Consider the following 16,613-nt stretch of genomic DNA (forward strand, 5'->3'; position numbering starts at 1 on the left):
TACTGACGATCTAACGCTCCAATTGGACAGAATTAGGCACAATACCCAGCAGGACATCCAACAACTCAATCAACCAATGCCAAACAGAGTGCTGGCCGCTGAGGCCGAGCGGTTCTAGGCACTACAGTCCGGAACCGTACCGCTGCTACGGTCGCAGGTTCAAATCTTGCCTCGGGCATGGATGTGTGTGATGTCCTTAGGTTAGTTAGGTTTAAGTAGTTCTAAGTCTAGGGGACTGATGACCTCAGATGTTAAGTGCCATAGTGCTCAGCGCCATTTGAACCATTTTGAACCAAACATAGTAGCTGCTTGCATGATGGCCAGGTGGACCAATGCATTACTGAATTGCTCAATTTCTCAGTTTTTCTGAAATTGTAATCATCTGTTTGTCTGTACATGTACATCACGTCTGCCAATTTCCATCCCATTCAGATACTTCTTTCTCGGTGCGTCTTTTTTTTTTTTTTTCTTAGTGTGTACAAAAAAGAATAAGGCACAAGACCCTCACGAAACTACTAGATATTACACTGTGTCATGATAGGCATAACAAAAAGATTCACGCAATTATAGCTTTCGGCCATTAAGGCCTTTGTCAGCAGTAGAAAAACACACACACACACACACACACACACACACACACACGTCTGCAGTCTCAGAGAGCTGAAACTACATTGCGAGCAACAGCAGCAGTGCATGATGGGATTGGCGACTGGGTGAGGGTAAGGAGGAGGCTGGGGTGGGGAGGGGGAGGGATGTATGGTGGGAGTGGCAGACAGTGAAGGGTTGCGGTTCAGATGGGGGGCAGGAGAGAAGGTGCAGAGGGGGAGGGCATAAGTAACCCTCCTGGTCTCAACCTTCGTTAGTCACTGTCCTCACCCATCCAGCCCCCACCCTGTTCCCATTCCAGCACTACACAGCCATCATTTCACCACCACATCCAGTCTTTTAATTTCTTTTTATTTCTCTCCATTCCACTACTTACCCCGTCCATCCTCCCCATCTTCTCTCCTGCCCTCCGTCTAAACTGCAACCCTTCACTATCCCTCCCCCTCTCCACCCCAGCCTCCTCCTTACCCCCCTCCTGTCGCCACTCCCATCATGCACTGTTGCTGCTGCTCACAGTGTGGTTTCAGCTCTCCGAGACTGCAGACGTGTGTGCAAGTTGCGTTTGTATGTGTGTGTGTGTGTGTGTGTGTGTGTGTGTGAGAGTGGCCGAAAGCTATAATTGTGTGAATATTTTTGTTGTGCCTATTGCGACTCAGCATCTCCACTATATGGTGAGTAGCAACTTTCCTTCTCTGGTATTGTTACATTCCATCCTGGATTTTCCATTGTTATATATTACACTGAATGCGCCATGGAATCAGCCCCTTTCTGAACTCTTTATTTATCTCGCATGCTGAAGAGTCTCGCGTGGCTGGGCAAGGGTTGAAGGTCACCCCTATTTACGATAAGGGTTAAACGAATAGTTGCACACAATTACAGAGCAATTTATGCATAGTGATGATGATTCTGGAGGGTTCAAGCTTCTCTTAACGAACTGCATGGGTGAAGGGAGAACCACTCGGGTGAAACACACACGGCAGACACACACGGCAGACACATGCACAAAGAAACAGCACACGTACACACACACACACACACACACACACACACACACACACACACACACACACCAAACGTGATTCCAATATCAGTGGTATAGTTCTAGAACCGTCTCATCGTTTAAATATTCAGGGTAGCGCTAAAGCGACGTAAATTACGACGAACTGGTGAAACTTCTAGTAGGGAAGGCGAATGGAAGGCACATCTGTCGGTAGAATTCTGGGACGAAGCAGTGCTTTTGAAAAAAGATATAACCAAGACGGTTGTCTGACCAAATGCAGGGTACTCGCCAAGCGTTTGTAGCCATTGTACAGACCATGACAACAGACATTTAATGAATTCTGAATCACGTTACTAGGTTCTTTACAGGTGAGTATGGTCCACACCCCAAGTCAAACAAAAATGCTTGCGGAGATCATATAAAAAAATAGGGAGGAAGTTGACGCTGCTCTTGTGAAAGCCTGTTGGGTCAAAACAGCGAACCAGTGTTTGAGGAAGCGTGTGTGACAGGTCTTCATCTTTTATCTTGCGTGTGAATTGTGAGAAGATAAGAGAGATTAGGGCGCGTACGGAGACGCATATACAGTCATTTTGCCTCGCTCGACACGCGAACAGAATAGGACGGAAAACCTATATTAGTACAAAGTACTTCCATACTTTACTGGCTTGCGAAATAATTAAGTAAAAATGTGGATGAAGGGCAGTGCGAATATTGATAGATCTGAGTGATTGAGAAACCGAGATGTAGACTGATCCGAACTGAAGGACGAGAACGACGGCTAATATCTCGCGAAAAGCTGCTTAGAAAACTCCACGAACGGGTTTGAGGGTGGACACAAGAAATATTCTTCTTCCGACTACATGTGCCAACAGTAGGGACAGTGAAAACCTCGTTTTCGTTACAAATGGAGGGTACCCCACTACGACGCACTTACGTGTCCTTGTACCTGTGGTTCCTACCGGTATATCATGGAGAATCATGACGTTGGTTCAAGGTCCCCCACCACCCTCCTCTCCCTAGCCCCTTGGCCGTTAACATACACTCCCTGAAGTCCCCGAAAGTACTGCAGTGTTCTATTTTTGCAAAACAATAACATTATCTGCATTAAACACCTTCCAGCAAACTATTAATAAGCAGACAAGCCAGAAAACCCAGCCTCGTGATTACACTGATTATATACATATATTTACTTTTGTATCTGTACATTTAAGTGTAAACAAGACCTGCGAAATAATTTTTTACTCGGCTTATCTAAGTAGTAGTGCTGTTTGTGATTTAGTGAAGTGAAGTAACTGGACTACCACACTGAAAAATTCTTGTTTTGGACGACTTATCTTCAACGGAAGTTCATCAAAAGCTGATGTTCTACAAGGTACGTACGCCCTCAATTTCTATCATTTATAAATAGGATACTAAATTCAAAAGGGTTGTTACGTCTCTTTAACATGATTCAGTGGTGGATGTCCCAAAACCGTAGCCACAGACGTGCGCAGAATCGTATTGAACAATCTGTTATTAAGAAGCATACAAAACACTGACGCCATCGGTACTTGAGGGGAATAACAGGTATTGAACTTTCTGCACGAAGAAATAACTGTGAGAAGAGCTTGTGCAAGACAGGTACTGCATGCGGTGTAGCCCTTATTGTTATGTAGATGCGGTTTATATGGGCACTTCAGGCCAGAAACAAAGCCACGACCCAAGCAGTGGGTGGAATAAGCTGGTGGTCTCGCGCAAAAAGGCGAAGTATTTCACCTGGCTTCGAGGTAAACGGCAATGTTTTTTGGACTGCGGAAGGAATGCTCTTGAAGCTTCCAAAGAATAAAAAAATTAACGGCTATTAAGCAAGTTTTACGGGACAATATGATGAAAATACTTGAGTACAACTCGTAAAAGAGGAAAGCAACAGAACATCAGTGCAATGCACCGTCCCACAAAACAGCTTTGCCAGTGGGAAATCTGGAGAATTTTCATTATAAATAATAGATGTATCCACGCTGTTCACAAGATTTGGAAGCATCTGACTTCTATTTATTCCCACATCTAAAGAAATTTGTAGCTCGAAAAGTTTTGAGGGCAATCAGTATGTTACCGGAACACTTCTGGAATAGCATATCAGAAGTGCAACTCCGTAAGGCAAAGACGTTGGACAATGGGATTTGTCCAGTACGCGGTCGGCGCCGTAAACTGCATTTTTGAGCGAAACGAGACTTTCATTCCCCGACTAAAATACAATACCCAGGATTTAAGTTGAGGAGGGAAGGAGGTGGAGGCAGCGCAACTTTATTACACTATTGGCCATTAAAATTGCTACACCAAGAATAAATGCAGATGATAAACAGATATTCATTGGACAGATATATTATACTAAAACTGACATGTGATTACATTTTCACGTAATTTGGGTGCATAGATCCTGAGAAATCAGTATCCAGAACAACCACCTCTGGCCGTAATAACGGCCTTGATACGCCTGGGAATGGAGTCAAACAGAGCTTGGATGGCGTGAACAGGCACAGCTGCCCATGCAGCTTCAACACGATACCACAGTTCATCAAGAGTAGTGACTGTAGTATTGCGACGAGCCAGTTGCTCGGCCACCATTGAACCAGACGTTTTCAATTGGTGAGAGATCTGGAGAATGTGCTGGCCAGGGCAGCAGTCTAACATTTTCTGTATCCAGAAAGGCCCGTGCAGGACCTGCAACATGCGGTCGTGCATTATCCAGATGAAATGAAGGGTTTCGCAGGGATCGAATGCAGGGTAGAGCCACGGGTCGTAACACATCTGAAACGTAATGTCCACTGTTCAAAATGCCGTCAATGTGAACAAGAGGTAACCGAGACGTGTAACCAATGGCATCCCATACCATCACGCCGGGTGATACGCCAGTATGGCGATGACGAATACACGCTTCCAATGTGCGTTCTCCGCTATGTCGCCAAACACGGATGCGACCATCATGATGCTGTAAACAGAACCTGTGGTCTCCGAGCTGATAGTCCATGCTGCTGCAAACGTCGTCGAACTGTTCGTGCAGATGGTTGTCGTCTTGCAAACGTCCCCATTCGGGATCGAGACCTGGCTGCACGATCCGTTACAGCCATGCGGAAAAGATGCCTGTCATCTCGACTGCTAGTGATACGAGGCCGTTGGGACCCAGCACGGCGTTCCGTATTACCCTCCTGAACCCACCGCTTCCATATTCTGCTAACAGTCATTGGATCTCGACCAACGCGAGCAGCAATGTCGCGATACGATAAACCGCAATCGCGATAGTCTACAAAACGACTTTTATCGAAGTCGGAAACTTGATGATACGCATTTCTCCTCCATACACGAGGCATCACAACAACGTTTCACCAGGCAACGCCAGTCAACCGCTGTTTGTGTATGAGAAATCGATTGGAAACTTTCCTCCAGTCAGCACGTTGTAGGTGTCACCACCGGCGCCAACCTTGTGTGAATGCTCTGAAAAGCTAATCATTTGCATATCACAGCATCTTCTTCCTGTCAGTTAAATTTCGCATCTGTAGCACGTCATGATCGTGGTGTAGCAATTTTAATGGCCAGTGGTGTAGTTATGCTGAGAATAACTAATATGTGTTTCACGACAAATGACTACATTTGCTAATATTTAAGATCCGTATTGAAGCAGACATGTTGAGAGTTCGGTTTGTGGTTATGCTTGGGGGCCGGGGGTTTCCGCGGAGGGTAGTACTTGCTCACCCCTGTCCCGTCTCTGGGTACGTCGTCGATAATACTGGGGATCCTGTGTAGACTATATGACGCGCAATGCAATGTCACCCACGTTCATGTGCGAGGCAGCAAGTTTTCACGTGAACACTGAGTGACTCACTGCTATTAGCCTTCCTTCAGCCAGGTGAGCCATGTGCATCGCTAACCGCCACCTGTTGCACTCGCACCCATTTACGCGTGCATTTCCATGCGATATTTCCATTTTTCCTTCGGGTGTTGTATTCGATATTGCTGTCATATTTTCGGGAGTCACCCTCACTGGTGTCAGAAGGCACGAGTTATATCTCCGACGCTCTAAAACTTTGAAAAACGTCACAGTTTGGTTGGCCGCAAGTAGAATTATTTCCCCTATTTTAATGTAGTGTAACAAAATATACAATAACAACAATTTTACGATAACTGTACGAAAACTTTAAGAATGGTTTGACCGAATCTCAGCGAAGAGTGGCAAGACTGTTATGATTCTCGCAAAAATTGTTAGATAAGAAAAAAAGAATGCACGGACTGAACAATGACACGCATTCAGCACTGTGCACAGATAGTAAGTTATGGACTTCATGAAATATGAATACGCTAGCCTTGATTATTTGATTAATGGGCCACAGAAATGGGTATATCCTAGAAGCACCCTGGGTAATAATGGGAGGGCTTATGCAACGAAGTGAACCCTTTGTGGCCGGTGGAATGTAAGTCAGGGTCCACTCTTCGATTAATTGGTAAGAGGAAGTTGGTTGTTTAGCAAACTATTGACGACAAAATGTTTCTACGATTCGTAATGTAACTGTGCTATCAAAACCTATAGTTCATGAAGTGGTAGCTGTTGAAATTAAGCTGTCTGCGTCGAAGAAGGAGCCTAGTAACGAAACATCCCGTGCTCGAACACTGAATACTGCTTACTATTTGTAAGGAGTTTCGTTCCGACGCTGGTCTTTGAATAGGAAATCTTTGACAACCTGCAGTAATGCGTTGGTTATAGCGTTTGTACGGAGTATCTCGATAGGGGAAGTGAGAGGATTAAACTGAATTTTTCGTTTATTAGTGGCATTCATCGGTAACAGTAGCTATGTATCATCTAAAACACTTGAAAAAATTTACTTTAATATTCTGATGTATAATTGACATGAGTGGAGCTTTTCAGAAGGTTTGTCTAAACACACACACCCATGCCCCAGGGAGGACGCGAACCTCCCCCGGGACCAGCTGCACAGTCTGTGACTGCAGCGCCCTAGGCCAGTCGGCTAATCCCGCGCGGCAATTTAGTAAATAACTAAGAAAAAATGAACAGAATACCCATTAAACTGTGCCCTAACAAGAATGTAACGTTCACTTAAGCAGTAAAAAATTAATTAAAATTTTGTAGTTTCTTTAGCAATAGTCTACTCCCAGACTCTCTACAGTTGTGAAGTTCTTATTTTTTGGTCACCATACAAGAAGCAGCTTCAATGTTCCACAGTTTTTTCAATTTTCTTGATTCAAAATATATAAATTAACGTAATTTCCTTCAAAATGGCGCAACGTGCTGTTACATACTGATCTAGTAACACATTTACCCACACTTGATTTTTTAAATACTAGTTTCTTCAGCGTATTACACAGGTAACAGAAAAATGATCGTGGTTTTAAGGAGTTTTTCAATTTTGAGGACTCTGTACAAGAAAGCGCGTATCTTTTTGGTGAACCATCTGCTAAAGGCTCCGCTAACAGCATAATGTCAATAGCCTCACGAACCAGAGTTTCACTTTCGTCTCTCTGTCTACCCCTACACACCACCTACGCCCCTACGCGCAGAATTTCATCCTGTGACACGAAGAACCATCACACTTCGTGGCCTCTACAGCGCGAGTTTAACTTGCGTCTCTCTCCGTCGCTCCGGTATCTATTCTGTGCGATATCAAGAGCCGCCAGCGCACAGCTGAGGTATTTTCAGATCCAGAGACCACACACCGCAAGCAGCTGGCTCCTTTTTGCACGTCCTTGGAATGACCTCGAATCGCCCTCTGTGTGCACGCAGCCATCGATCCACTTTCAGCCACCTGCCTACCGCCGGCTTGCTTCACCCTCGGGTGCGTATCCTGCGTGAAAGTGGGTCAGATAATCGTCGCAGTGCGCCCGCGCACTACGTTGCCTACAGCTGGTGCAGCCCGAAACGAGCTCCTACGCACACTTGCCACTAGGTTAATGACACATTACGCCCAGCAAAATGCACCGCTTTTGTCTTTTTGTACAGCAGCCTCGGCTGTCCAGTGGACTTCTATATATTTTTTTGAATACCCCAAACGACACAAGGTAACAGTAAAAGCAGCCACGTATCTTGCTGTTGTTCATTTTCCCTATTTACAAGAGTGAACAACGTTGTATACCCGTATACAGTAGGCAATACTACGTTCTTAATAATGCTGCTGTCGCCCTCTAGCTATTACGCGGTCACAGAGGTCTGTTGCATGATCTGGTGTGTTCGCACTGACCCGGGTTTAAGACTAAACTAGTTGCGACAACCTTCTCGAGGTGGTTGTAGCTGCTTTGGTCACGAGAGGGGTCACAGGAAGTCTCTAAGCCATTGGCAGGTCTTTAATTTCCAGGAGTTTGTTGCCCCATATAGAAGGCCAGTGTTCATGTCCAAGGGGTCACACAACCTCCTCGAGGTAATGGTTACAAATGCAGTATCGAAAGACGCACCTACAACGATCAGCGGACTCTACTAGTGGACGTGGGATAGGTTAAGGCGGTGAACGATCGGCCGCAGTGGAAGGCCGTCACTTTCAGCTGTTCACAACAGATTTCACACACGGCGCTAGAGGACGCCGGTCCCTTATCGCAATCGCAGCACCCAGCACAGGGCAGAATTAGTAAGCGAAGTTGGCTGGTGCGACACTTACCGAGAGCAGAGGACTCAGTGCAGAAGATAGGGCAACCCACAACCTGCCAGGAACGGTCGCGCACGGCTACTGAGCCGAGGTAACAGCTGATAGGCGGGAAACTGGCACGACAGCCAGGGCACCGGCGGGGCAGGCACTGTTCAGCGAATCGCAGCGCGAGGATCCGGCCGCTGGAGTGACGTCACGCACCAGCCGGTTCGCGCAAGCGGTGTGTCCCCTCTATAGCGCGAACACGTCTTCTTTCTAAATACGGTGAGTGGCCACTTCACAGGAAGGGGACGGTATATCCAGATAAATCGTACCTCGTAAATCTTAGCGACAGTCCTCAGCTGCGATAACAGGTGTACTGTGACAAGTGAATACAGTTTTTAATCGATATTACTCGTCCTTTCAGAGCTCAGAAGATTTCCTGAAAATACAGCAGAAGTTAAAATTCTTAGCTACTCTTGTGCCGAACTTTCCAATACCGCAGCATCCGTGTGCTCGGGAGTTTTATTTGTACTTTGTCCGCCTACTGGTAGCTCTGTGTCATTATCGCCCGACGACGGATGTGCGCAATACTGAACGCGGAACAATACGCAGCCAGCCTTGAATAGTGGTCTACGAAACACCTCGCGCTAAACAAAAGAATAATACTCTCTCAGGTTCTGGAGACTGCCAGATCGTAACAGATATGGTCATATTAACGACTGGGCATTTCCTTACGATTCCGATCGAAGGAAGGAACTGAGCCGGCCGCTGTGGCCGAGCGGTTCTAGGCGCTTCATTCCGGAACCGCGCTGCTGCTACGGTCGCAGGTCCGAATCCTGCCTCGGGCATGGATGTGTGTGATGCCCTTAGGTTAGTTAGGTTTAAGTAGTTCTAAGTCTAGGTGACTGATGACCTCAGATACTTAGGTCCCATAGTGCTTAGAGCCATTTCAACCATTTTTTGAAGGAACTGAGGTCAGTAGTACATGCCAGAATGTTTGTATTACTGAAGAGATGTCCATCGCACAGTCTCTGATATCCACGTTCTACATTAAGAAACCACTGCAGTGCCGAAAGAGAATTTATGCGTTTCACAGATCATATTCGTGAGAAATTTTACGGTGATTAACGTAAAGGAAGTTAAGGATTTAACATTCTGCCAAGCACGGGGTCATTAAGGTCGAACGCGAGCTCTAATTGAACAAGGTTCGGAAATTAATTCGACAGCATCCTTTTCGAAGGAACCACCCCAGTATGCGTTCTAAGCTATTCAGGGAAATCGTTGAAACAATCTTTATGAATGGGGAGGAATTTGTACGTATTCCTCCCGAAGACGGTCTAGTGCCCTATTACCGATGCGTAACCTCGTTGGGTGAATATGAAACATGAGATTTGTTCAACTGTTACACTCGTCAGCGTGGTTTGTATGTTTGCAATTGACTGCTATTCATGTATCATCAACAGTACGGAACGTGGTATCAAGAAATCAGAGCTTAATAAGCCATCGGTAACTGGAGTTACGAGAACATGAAATCTAGATTGTCGAAGGAAATACATGTATCTGCTTGGTACTGCGTCTCTCTAAAGCCTCTAATTTTAGTTTTAAAAAAGTAAGATAAGCTTCTATTCAATTTAGTTGTAGCGGGGCGCTTTTGTTGCCTTATACACCAGTATGTTATGCGTCGAACATCTGTACACAAACACTAGCTATATTTAGTTTCGACATGGCTAATGACACTCGAATCGTAAAAACATAATTCCATTTCAGGCAGAGCGGATAAATAACAAAAAATGGTTCAAATGGCTCTGAGCACAATGGGACTTAACATCTGAGGTCATCAGTCCCCTAGAACTAACTACTTAAACCTAACTAACCTAAGGACATCAGACACATCCATGCCCGAGGCAGGATTCGAACCTGCAACCGTGGCGGTAGCGCGGTTCCAGACTGAAGCGCCTAGAACCGCTCGGTCACACCGGCCGGCCGGATAAATAACCATATGTACAGTGAAAAACTGATAACGGTGACAATATTTTAGCGAAAAGCTTTTTGCTGAGAGGAAAAATGAAGAGAAATAAAACATTACACTTTATATAGACGCAGCACACCAATCTGAACTCGGAAAGAACGTCCAAACGCAGCGGTATGCATGCATTTTGCGGTAAGAAGCCACTGGCGCACAACAGATGCAAACCTTTTATATCGTCTCCATCGTCTTTTACTTAACGTAATACACTACACTAGCAACGAAATTATATTTTTTTTTTTTTTTAATTCCTCGAGAATTATTTAGAGAATAACAACCCTTGCGTAGCCAATAGCTGCAGTGTAAGAACTATATTGGCAGCAAGCCGGACGTGAACAAAGACGGCGTTCGCACGGAAAATGTGTAAGTCAATACACTGAGTATGGAGAAACTATATTAAGCAATCAGTTCTTAATACTGCTGCTTTAATATCGCTTCCGAAATAGTGACGAGTTTTTCCCACCACTCGATCCTTTGGCTCATAACCTCACTTGAATCGTGACTGACTTTCTGACTTGGAAGGCGAGACGGATCGATCTTGGTGGGTCAACAACCGAACGCTTGAGACTCAAAAAGTAAAGTTAGGATTCAAATCTGCCTACGGTTATCGCATCCATTTTAATTTCAATAACCGCCGGGGGCTAATGCTAACGTAGGGTTTTTCCCTCCTTTTTCGTCAGGACGAAGGGTGATACTATTACCCCCCGAAAAAAAATTGTTGAGTCGCAGGAATGTGAACCTAGCAAAAAATTAAAAATCAAGTTAAAATGTATAAAGAGCAGACCGAAGTAAACTCTCACCTTCACTTCACATTGTTACTTCGCTGGACAGATCAATCCAATCTCCAATTAGAGAGCAATTTACGGACAAAGATGACCTGCATGTATTTAAATTTTAACAATAGCGTGTGCGCAGTGGGCGCCATAAATTTCAACAAGCCCAAAAATAGCCACCGATTTTTAATAAGAGAAACAGAACAGTCATTACAAATACAAAAAAGAAAAAAAAAAGAACACGCTGGTGTAGATAGACGAATTACTTAAGAAAGGTGGAAACAGTACGATATATATTTATGAAGGAAATTATTAGGTATTTTAAAAGCGATAAATTGAAGTGCGTTGACACATAAATGGGCGTGCCACTTGCCAGTATTAAATTTAAACTGCTGCGTAAGCAGTTACATATAGCCGTCAGTGAAGGGGTTAAAGTGCCGTTTGGTAGCTTACGTACCACTCATGGTCCCCGAGACTCACGTACCTCAGTGTCGGAAAGAAAACTCGCCGAACTTCCTCCCGAGCCGCCTTTATCCCGTCGCGAATAGGCGCGGGCGCGAGTTTCCAAGGTGCCCTTGAGCGTACGGTGTGAGTCAAGCCAGCGACGGCGCGCCGCTGCTGCTCCTCTACAACGGGAAGCCAGCAGGCGCGAAGCGGCGGTGGGGAGCGCGGCTGACTAGCGCGGTGCGCGTGGAGCTGAAACAGCTGAGCGGCGACACGCGACGCCGACTCGCGCGCTGACAGTTCGGGGAAAATAGACGCGGCGGGGCCACGCCTCCGGCCGTTGCGCCCTCGTTGCGTCAGCCGGCGCAGAGGTGCCGCTGTGACCACGTGCACGTAAGCCACCCTTCCCTGCCCACCCTGCATGCGCGCGGGGCGCTGCGCTGGTCTCGTCACGTGCGCCACGCGCCGGTAAATGTGGAACTCCAGGAAGCGGCATGACGCGACGTCGGATCGCATACCGCAAAACTGCACGCGCTTGTGCAACTTCCGCACGACGGCACCGAGTTCCCATTACATTCTTCGTGTGATCTACCGTTAAATGCTCGGATACGTGTACGTCGTTAGTTACTCGCTCGACACCATAGTAAACGGTACAATGCGCTTCATGACATTTTTAGTTGCAGCCTTTTCACACGTACATCTGCATTTACGCTCAGCGAACCTCTGCACACCGTATGGAGGAGGGTACTTCGCACATAACTGACTGAGCCTCTGTACGCGCACTATTCTCAGATTTCCGTTCCATTTCAACTTTAGTTGCGAAGCTATTAGCTAATTACATTGTTATAAATATATGTCAATTACGCAAAAAAGTGAGACGTATCGAAAATCATCTATATTTAGATACGTATCAGTACAAGTAACATATACTTGAGAGAAGGCGAACTTCTTCGCCAAGATCGTTTGTAAACGACCTTAATTGTCGATTACCAGTTTCGAAGATTGGTTACCATTTTCATATCTCGGTAAAAGGTTATTACATATCTCCTATACCAGCTCAGCTGCAAAATTACTCTTTCTAAAACATTGCGAGGTATGTGAGAGACACGATGAACGATGCATCGGCAAGTCAAGGTTAAAATCACAAGATACAGAGTAATTTGCCATATCCTCGTGTTCCCTGGCACACACTGCAGTGTACGTTACAGCCAGGGTACCGCTGGACTGCAGTGAAGTACGAACTGGTGTTTGATATGAGACACGAACATTTGGCGAATTACTCTGTATGTTGTGATTTTAACCTTAACTTGCCGATGCATCATTCATCTCGTCTCTCACACACCGAGCAATGTTTTAGAAAGAGTACTTGTACAGCTGGTATAGGAGACACGTACCAACGTTTTATCTAGATCTGAAGATGGTAACCATGCTTATCGAAACTGGTAGTCGACAATGAAGGTTGTGAACAAGTGATCTGGGCTAAGAAGTGCACCTTCTCTCAAGTAATTATTACGGATTTCCGCTTAACACTCAAGAAGAGTAAACTAACAAATAATACGGGGAGTTCAAAAAGTCTCTCCGCAGTGCCGTATGCCGCAGTGAAGATACTGAAACGATACTCAGTGAAATACAAGTTATTAATTTATTGAATATTCATTTTTATTTACAAATTGTCACATTAAATGTTGAAAGTGTCCCCCTGTTGTTGAATATACAATTCAATTCGTCTAATCATGTTTCCAAACACAAGCTGTAACATTTCTTCTGTAACAGAAACAGTGAAAGTGGATATTGCAGTTTTCAATTCATCGATGGATTGTGGACGGTTTTTATAGACAGTTGCTTTCGCTGCACCCCAGAAGAAAAAGTCAGGTGGTGTTAGGTCAGGCGATCGTGGAGGCCGAAGTCCCTGTGAAATTATGCAATCACCTAAAACAGCAGCAAGCAGTGACATTGAAACGTCAGTAGCACGCGCGGTTGCACCACCTTGTTGAAAATAACAGTTCAGTATTTCACTTAACACAAGTTCTCCTACGAATTGGTACAGAATATCACTGCAGTATCGTTGTGCGTTTATTGTTTCGTTGGCAAATATGGGACCCACAACCGACGTCTAGAAATTCCAATCCAAGCTCCTATTTTCACAGAACGAAGTGGTTCCTCATTAATACACAATGGATTTGCAGTACTCCACATACGAGAATTGTGAGAATTCATGTACACGGATAAATGAAACCACGTCTCGTCATTAAGAACATCCCTTCCATTTTGTTGAACGAAATTTTTGAACCATTGACAATAATGCAGTCTCTTGCCATGATCAGTATTTTTCAGTTTGTCACTTTGTACGGGAAAAATTCTAATTTTTCCTTACTGCTGGGTGGGCCGTTCCGACACTAACATCGATTTCCTGGGCGAGTTTTCTTACTGGCTTCTTCGGACTCATGGACATTTTATCGGAAATATCGATTAGTTTACCCTCAGACAAGACGCTAGGACGACCACATCTCGGTGCATCTGTCACTGAACCCGTACTTCAAAATTTGTTAATCAAATCTCGCACAGTATCGCGATGTGGGAGTGTTGTCTCCGGGAAAACTGAATTAAATGTTTGACGAACTGAAACTGTGTAATTACCGCCTGCTTTGAACACTTGTTCGACTAAAAACACACGTTCTTCAATGGTTAGCATTTTAACAGCGACAAAAACGGAACAAACGAACAAAGGAACTAAAACGTTCACGTCAATACGCAACGACACACACCAACGATACTATTGACGCTAGCTGAGAAACGAAACAGTGGAATGTTGGGAGAGTCCACTTGAAGTGAAGTAACCCAGGCAGGTGAACAATCATACGGCACTGCGGAGAGACTTTTTGAACACCCCGTATAAACACATGAATTTTCGTGTTCTTGTGCTGAGGATTCTCACGTGTGCTGCTCGAGATGTACGACAGAAGCGGGAGTGTTGCGTACGCTACCTCGTACACTGATACTTTAAGTCACATAATAGAGCCAGAAGGAAGTCTTACGTCATCCAAATATTCCCAGTTGAGTGCTCTGATACGCTCTTAACCTTTTTTGATGAATGTACTGACATGCAATAGTGCATCTCTGATTATTTTAATGGCTGCTGTCATGCTTCTTTCCTACCGACTCCAATGGCGGAAGTAGTATTCTAAAACCAGTCGCACTCGCTGCTTTAGTGAGATTCCCTTAAGGTGCACTTCCCCAGATCTCTCCTGCTAAATCAAAGTATTTTATTCGCCCTCCACACTACTGATGTGCGTCTCCAGAAGTTTACCACCGAACTTTTAGTCTTTTATTTCCCGGTCCTTATCTCTGCTATAGGCACGAGCTCGCATTTATTCATTCAGAAACAGAAACACCAGATGGCAATGCTCTGAGTCGTTTTGCATTTCCTTAAGACCATCCACAGGCGATATTTTCATGCAGAGATAGCAACACCATGAGCCGCCATGCGTAATGAGAACATAAGAAATGTTCGTACGTTCAACGTCTGGATCATAACTTTTTATTACCGAGTACCTGTTTCAATGTGCGCTGCAGGTCAACTTCAGGTATAAACTGGAACACAAGAAAGGCAACAACACTAAGAAAATACAAAAGTGTGATATTACAAACGTTACGATCGAAAGTTGCAACACATTATTACGAAACCACACATACCTGGCGTCGCCAGGAGCAGTTTGCCAACTAACGTTAAATTCAAGCTTGTGGTGAGGGAAAAGATTTGTACAGCCCTGTGTGTAACTCATGCGGTCGTATATTAGAACAGTGTAGGAGAGATTCCTCCACCATAAAATGAAAATAATGAATAAAAACTAATTAAAAGACAAGTTGCTATACTACATTTCAGTATATAGTATGATGGGTTACAGAAAAGATAAACACATTTAATAAACAACCTCACAGTACATTACGCATTGCACATTTTAGTTCTTGTTCATACATTTTAAAAGACAGTGTAAACTTAACAGACGTGTCTATTTTGCACATCTGGAATCCTACATCTGTCAAAACACAACTTTAAGAATTTGCCTTCATTTTAATAAATGCAAACACAGTAAAGACTTACTGTAAGTTAGAAAAATGGAGAAAAAATAAATATAATTACAAAACTGCAGCTTTTAGCAGAAAATTACTACAAGTGAACGACAATGGCAAAGAATAATAGTTTGAGAAAACGTAGTGGCCCCTAGTGTGCTCTAGAGTTTATCAGCCAAAATGTCTTCGAACGAGTCACAGCGTGGAAACAGAAGAATCGTCGTATAAACTGCCAAAAAACGTATCCGCCATTATTTCGCGGAAAGTGGTGCGGTAAGTTATTTCTCTCAAGGAGTACGAAGGAAATTGGCACACAAGCAATCACAAATCTTAGGAAACTCTAGTTAACTGTTTCTGTGAAAGGCATCGTGTATTCAAATTGGTATTAAATTTTATTTTGAGAGGTAAAGAAAAAGTCTGTGGAGTAAGCTCGGGCCGGAACTGTCTGGTTTTCTACTCGCCTTGCCACTAGGAGGGTGGGGGGGGGGGGGGGAGGGGGAGGGGGAGGATGGGGGGACGAAGGGTGGCCGGCCTCTTGCTCAAGCCACCTTTAACTCTGGGTAAGTTCCTCGGACCCTCTATACTCAAGTGATAGCAAGCAGGTCTGCTGATAACATGTCGATATGTCTATTACCCCAGATAATTTCGATATACACTCATGGAAATTGAAATAAGAACACCGTGAATTCATTGTCCCAGGAAGGGGAAACTTTATTGGCACATTCCTGGGGTCAGATACATCACATGATCACACTGACAGAACCACAGGCACATAGACACAGGCAACAGAGCATGCACAATGTCGGCACTAGTACAGTGTATATCCACCTTTCGCAGCAATGCAGGCTGCTATTCTCCCATGGAGACGATCGTAGAGATGCTGGATGTAGTCCTGTGGAACGGCTTGCCATGCCATTTCCACCTGGCGCCTCAGTTGGACCAGCGTTCGTGCTGGACGTACAGACCGCGTGAGACGACGCTTCATCCAGTCCCAAACATGCTCAATGGGGGACAGATCCGGAGATCTTGCTGGCCAGGGTAGTTGACTTACACCTTCTAGAGCACGTTGGGTGGCACGGGATACATGC

The 16,613-nt window shown here is 44.8% G+C and overlaps 1 protein-coding gene across 4 annotated transcripts in view; it reads right to left on the reverse strand.

Moving 5' to 3' along the window:
- Positions 1-16,613, reverse strand: part of LOC124612263 (L-lactate dehydrogenase-like) — a 309,128-nt gene that overhangs the window by 62,520 nt on the left and 229,995 nt on the right. The window contains exon 1 of one of the 4 annotated variants that reach the window (XM_047140356.1): positions 11,495-11,636. The exons of 1 other annotated variant lie outside the window; for it this stretch is intronic. Coding sequence is in view for 1 of the 3 variants with exons in the window: in XM_047140353.1 (XP_046996309.1) it covers positions 11,468-11,474 (7 nt within the window). In the remaining 2 variants the exon portion in view is untranslated. Of the gene's footprint in view, positions 1-8,241; positions 8,359-11,467; positions 11,637-16,613 lie in introns of those variants that run through there. 2 more of the 4 variants (XM_047140353.1, XM_047140354.1) reach the window with 2 other exon arrangements.

Source organism: Schistocerca americana, chromosome 4 (genome assembly GCF_021461395.2).
Source record: "Schistocerca americana isolate TAMUIC-IGC-003095 chromosome 4, iqSchAmer2.1, whole genome shotgun sequence".
NCBI lineage: Eukaryota > Metazoa > Arthropoda > Insecta > Orthoptera > Acrididae > Schistocerca > Schistocerca americana.